The following is a 5000-nucleotide window of genomic DNA, read 5'->3' as shown; positions in this document are numbered from 1 at the left end:
GTTGGTCCTCAGGAACCTGAGTCTCTCCATCCGTATAACAGAGATCATGTCTGCCAAACACAGCTGAAAAGAGGGTGGAGAGGGGGCCTTCCATTCCTGCAGAATGAGTTTCTTGGCAAGTTGCCATTAATGGGGTTTCCATCCAAATGTATCGCATAATTCAAGCGCAAAATAAAATGCGAATTTATGCATGTTTCCATTCAGTTTTGTTTAGCGAGTTTTGGGAGTCGGCAGGTTGAGCAGTAGGTGGCGCTTCTCGTCAGGAGGAGGCGTAACGTGCCTGTGCCTGTAAGAGATCTCCGTGGTCAGCGGAGACCTGCTTTGATTGAGTCCTCACCGTCCTTATCGTCGTAAAGTCGCCTTCAAAGCATGACGTTCGATTATAACTAGTTGTGTGGCTTAGCCTTCCCAAATGTTGAGGGTCGTTTTTTAGAATTTAATACATAGAATTGGGAACGTTACATTCAATTTCATTCAGACTGCCTGGCACTAATCGCTGCCATTTTCCCCCGGAGTAGCATAAAGCGGAAGTGAAGTCACATCCGGTACGTCATCGTTAATTTGCAAAATCTGTTTCCATTGCAAACGTTCGCATCTTCCTACTGTCGATACGCTGATAAATCCACCCCCTCAAGCGTAAAAACTTTTATGCGATATTTCGACCTTTATTCGAATTTCTGGTGTTTCAAGTTTATATTCGCATTTTGGGTAAATGCGAATATCCAGAGGTGGATGGAAACCCCATTATTGTTTCTGAGGTGTGTTTCGTGCGCGTCTTCAAACATAATAGTTGGTGCTGTACACTTGGGGCTTGGTAAATGCATTGATCACCTTCAAAGGAAAGCAGCAATGACATTATGCCTAAGAGTTCTGCTTAGCACAGTCAGTGTCATTCCATACATACATAGTATAATGCTCAGTACATAAGGAAAAAATAAAATATGTATGCATCTATTTCTACCACTCAGCACTTTTGCCACAGTCACACCAAATGCGCTGACAATGGCCACCTTGAAAATGACTAGAAAAAAACAAACAAAACAAAACACTGCACTGTATTGTGACTCCTGTCCAAGGCGTTGGTTTGGTTGTCGCTAAAGTACTTTCTGATTGGATTTTGGTGACGTTATTAATCATCATGAAAGTATCACCAAGTAGAAACATTTAGGAGTAATATCTCAGAAGTGGCATTTTGTAAGCAATAGCAGTTCAGCGGTAGTGTTATCAACTCTTTCTTAACAACCATGGCATTCTAAATCTATTGGGTGCTTCTTGAAGATATTAAAGTCCCCCTCCAGTAAAGTGTTCCTACCTGTAGAACTGTTGGTGTTCTATTCACCTTGGGCCAAATTATTCCGGGTCGTGTTAACACTTCCGGCGGTCACTCCTCTGACGCAGCGCGAGCCATTTACGTTTATAAGACCCGCAAACGTTAACGTAATTCCCTGGAATGCGAATGAGAATTAACGAGCCAGTTACATGGCGTTGCATTCTTAGACATTGCCGTTTGCTTTTATTTGGTATGTTACATACAATTGGCTAAATTATTAGTTAATTCAGAGTTAGATTATATTGGAGCAGCCAGCCATTTTTTTTTCTTTTTTTTTTTGCCGGAAGTCGTCACACGACCACACAACCGGGTCAACAACCGGGCGTGGCTACATAAGGTGAATAAAAACGTTCTATATGCAGTGTTTCTATATGCAGAGGGATTTCGAAACATACCCCGACCGCAACGGTGGGGGCCCTCGCTGGCGACGCTAAACGTTTAGCTAACCTGTTCGCATCTATGTTCGCAATGGCATCCCAAGTATCATCATACTATTATGGGATGTGATGCGAACAGTTGTATTATGGGATGTGCGTTTCCCAGGCAAGGACACACGTTGACACGTTTTGGAACAGCGGCGCACGCTGGCACGATGCTCCTAAAAGCAAAATGCTTATTGTTTTGAATGATTTGGCATCTTCTATTACTGTCAACACCAGTATTGTTGTATTGTAATAATATGCCGTAAAGGTTTATTGAAATTTTGGGGAAAGCAGAGGGGGGAGGGAATCTTGTTTTTTTTTTTATTAAAAAACAAAAGAAAATTATGGCCAGCCAGGTGGGGGGGTCGTTGGCCTGGTGGGCCCGCCAGGCCTGTAAGAGGAAACACTGACATGTAAGGGATATCAATGACTAGGTGTGCGTTAAATGATTTGAATGCATGATGACATGGAGGCGAAAAACCAGTTTGTTCTGTTGCTTGTTCTGCTCTCTCTCTTCTCCCCCTCCCTCCCCCCTGCTCTCTCCCTTCTCTTGCTCCCCTACCCCCATTCTCCCCCATTCTCTCCCCCTCCCTCTCTCTCTCTCTAATATAAGATTGTTCCATCCTATTTTTTGATAGCACTTAGCTAGATTTAGCTCTAGACATATTCTCTGTAAAGCCCTCTCAGACATGCTTGTGAATTAGGGCTATAAACTTGACTTCACAGTGTGGCTAATCAACACACGGTCAGGGCAGCACTCGGAAACATATGAAATATCTGAAAAATGAGAAAATAGACTGGAGGGGTGCTTTAAGCATTTTGTAGAAACCCAGAGCCTATCTACCACAGCTGCTATCTGTTGCACCATAGTACTGTACCTCTCGAGCAAACACATTTTTCTTGAAATGCATTACAGAAATATGCATTGAGCTTGGGATAATGTTACTCAGAGAAGCGCTGAAATCCTATCTGAATAATGTGATAAACATAATAGTGCAATGTATAATGTATGGCTGGATTTGCAGTGAAGCTACAGAGAAAATGTAGTTGAGGTTTTATCAAGCAATTGAGGCGGTGTTTGAGACCTCAGCCATCTTTTTGTCTGCCTACTGACTTAATGTACTCTTGTGAGTGAGTGAGTGAGTGAGTGAGTGAGTGCATGAGAGAGAGAGAGAGAGAGAGAGAGAGAGAGAGAGAGAGCTGTGCCTGCTTGCCTTACCTTTGCTTCTGTAGTACAGTGTGTAGCTGAGGTGCCCATTTGGTCTGGGCGGGGCTGTCCAGCGGGCTCGGAGTGATCGAGAGCCCTGATTGGTCAGCTCCAGTAATACAGCGCCCTGTGGGGCCATCTCCAATGTACGCATTTGCACCTGATATAAAAAGAAAGAAGAAAAACATAAAGCACACATGACTGCATGGACACATAGATACACACACAGCAAAAACTAAAATGACACCCCTCTGTTCTTGTCATTCTGCTAATCTCTCTCCAATCTCCCCTCTTCTTCTCTCTCCTGTACCCCTTCTCCCCTTCGTGTACCCCTCCTCTACTCTTTCTCTCTATCCTGTCACCCTTCTCTCTCTCTCTCTCTCTCTCTCTCCTGTACCCCTATTCTTCTTTCTCTCCATCCTGTCACCCTGCTCTCTCTCTCTCCATCCTGTCACCCTTCTCTCTCTCTCTCTCATGTACCCCTCCTATTCTTCTTTCTCTCCATCCTGTCACCCTGCTCTCTCTCTCATGTATCCCTCCTATTCTTCTTTCTCTCCATCCTGTCACCCTGCTCTCTCTCTCATGTACCCCTCCAATTCTTCTTTCTCTCCATCCTGTCACCCTGCTCTCTCTCTCTCTCCATCCTGTCACCCTGCTCTCTCTCTCATGTACCCCTCCAATTCTTCTCTCTCTCCATCCTGTCACCCTGCTCTCTCTCTCATGTACCCCTCCAATTCTTCTTTCTCTCCATCCTGTCACCCTGCTCTCTCTCTCTCTCCATCCTGTCACCCTGCTCTCTCTCTCATGTACCCCTCCAATTCTTCTCTCTCTCCATCCTGTCACCCTGCTCTCTCTCTCATGTACCCCTCCAATTCTTCTCTCTCTCCATCCTGTCACCCTGCTCTCTCTCTCTCTCCATCCTGTCACCCTGCTCTCTCTCTCATGTACCCCTCCAATTCTTCTCTCTCTCCATCCTGTCACCCTGCTCTCTCTCTCATGTACCCCTCCAATTCTTCTCTCTCTCCATCCTGTCACCCTGCTCTCTCTCTCATGTACCCCTCCAATTCTTCTCTCTCTCCATCCTGTCACCCTGCTCTCTCTCTCATGTATCCCTCCTATTCTTCTTTCTCTCCATCCTGTCACCCTGCTCTCTCTCTCATGTACCCCTCCAATTCTTCTTTCTCTCCATCCTGTCACCCTGCTCTCTCTCTCATGTACCCCTCCAATTCTTCTTTCTCTCCATCCTGTCACCCTGCTCTCTCTCTCATGTACCCCTCCAATTCTTCTCTCTCTCCATCCTGTCACCCTGCTCTCTCTCTCATGTACCCCTCCAATTCTTCTTTCTCTCCATCCTGTCACCCTGCTCTCTCTCTCTCTCCATCCTGTCACCCTGCTCTCTCTCTCTCTCTCCATCCTGTCACCCTTCTCTCTCTCTCTCCCCTGTACCCCTATTCTTCTTTCTCCCCATCCTGTCACCCTTCTCTCTCTCTCTCTCTCCTGTAACCTCCCTCTCTCGTTGCCCTCTCCTCTCCTGCCTTTCCTCTCCTCACCATCTCCTCCATCCTCCTCATCATGTGTGTCCATTGTTCCTTCCTGGGAGGCCACCTTCACCTCCTCTTCTACCCTCTGCCTCGCTCTCCTCCCATCCCCAGCCCCCCTCCCCTCCCCTCCCCTCCCCTCCCGTTCTGCTATGTCAGCCGTTTTCGTAGCATTTGACTAAATATGGCGCCTGTATTGGAAAAATGCCCAAAAATATGGCCTGTCGTCAGAGGCATCGTTGAGCTCGGAGTGGCATTTCCTACAAATGTCACCGTCGCTACGCCAACCCTCGTTATTGAGCCGAGAGAATCGATCACCTTTATGACACCCAATGACACACCCCGCTTGCACAAGCCTGCATTCCTGTGTGTGTGTGTGTGTGTGTGTGTGTGTGTGTGTGCTTGCGCGCATGCTTGTGTGTGTGTGTGTGTGTGTGCGCGCGTTGCGCATGCTTGTGTGTGTGTGTGTGTGTGTGTGTGTGTGTGTGAACTCTATACGTTGC

The 5000-nt window shown here is 46.7% G+C and overlaps 1 protein-coding gene across 1 annotated transcript in view; it reads right to left on the bottom strand.

Moving 5' to 3' along the window:
* ush2a (Usher syndrome 2A (autosomal recessive, mild)) overlaps positions 1-5000 on the bottom strand; it is a gene marked incomplete at both ends in the record, with an annotated part of 353577 nt that overhangs the window by 159773 nt on the left and 188804 nt on the right. The window contains one exon of the mRNA XM_083650615.1: positions 2972-3119. Coding sequence (XP_083506741.1) covers positions 2972-3119 — 148 coding nt within the window. The remainder of the gene's footprint in view (positions 1-2971; positions 3120-5000) is intronic.

The sequence above is a fragment of the Poromitra crassiceps genome (genome assembly GCF_964638095.1).
Source record: "Poromitra crassiceps genome assembly, chromosome: 14".
In the NCBI taxonomy this organism is placed as follows: Eukaryota; Metazoa; Chordata; class Actinopteri; order Beryciformes; family Melamphaidae; genus Poromitra; species Poromitra crassiceps.
Note: the sequence above shows the minus strand (reverse complement) of the source record. Positions and strands in the feature narration are given on the sequence as shown.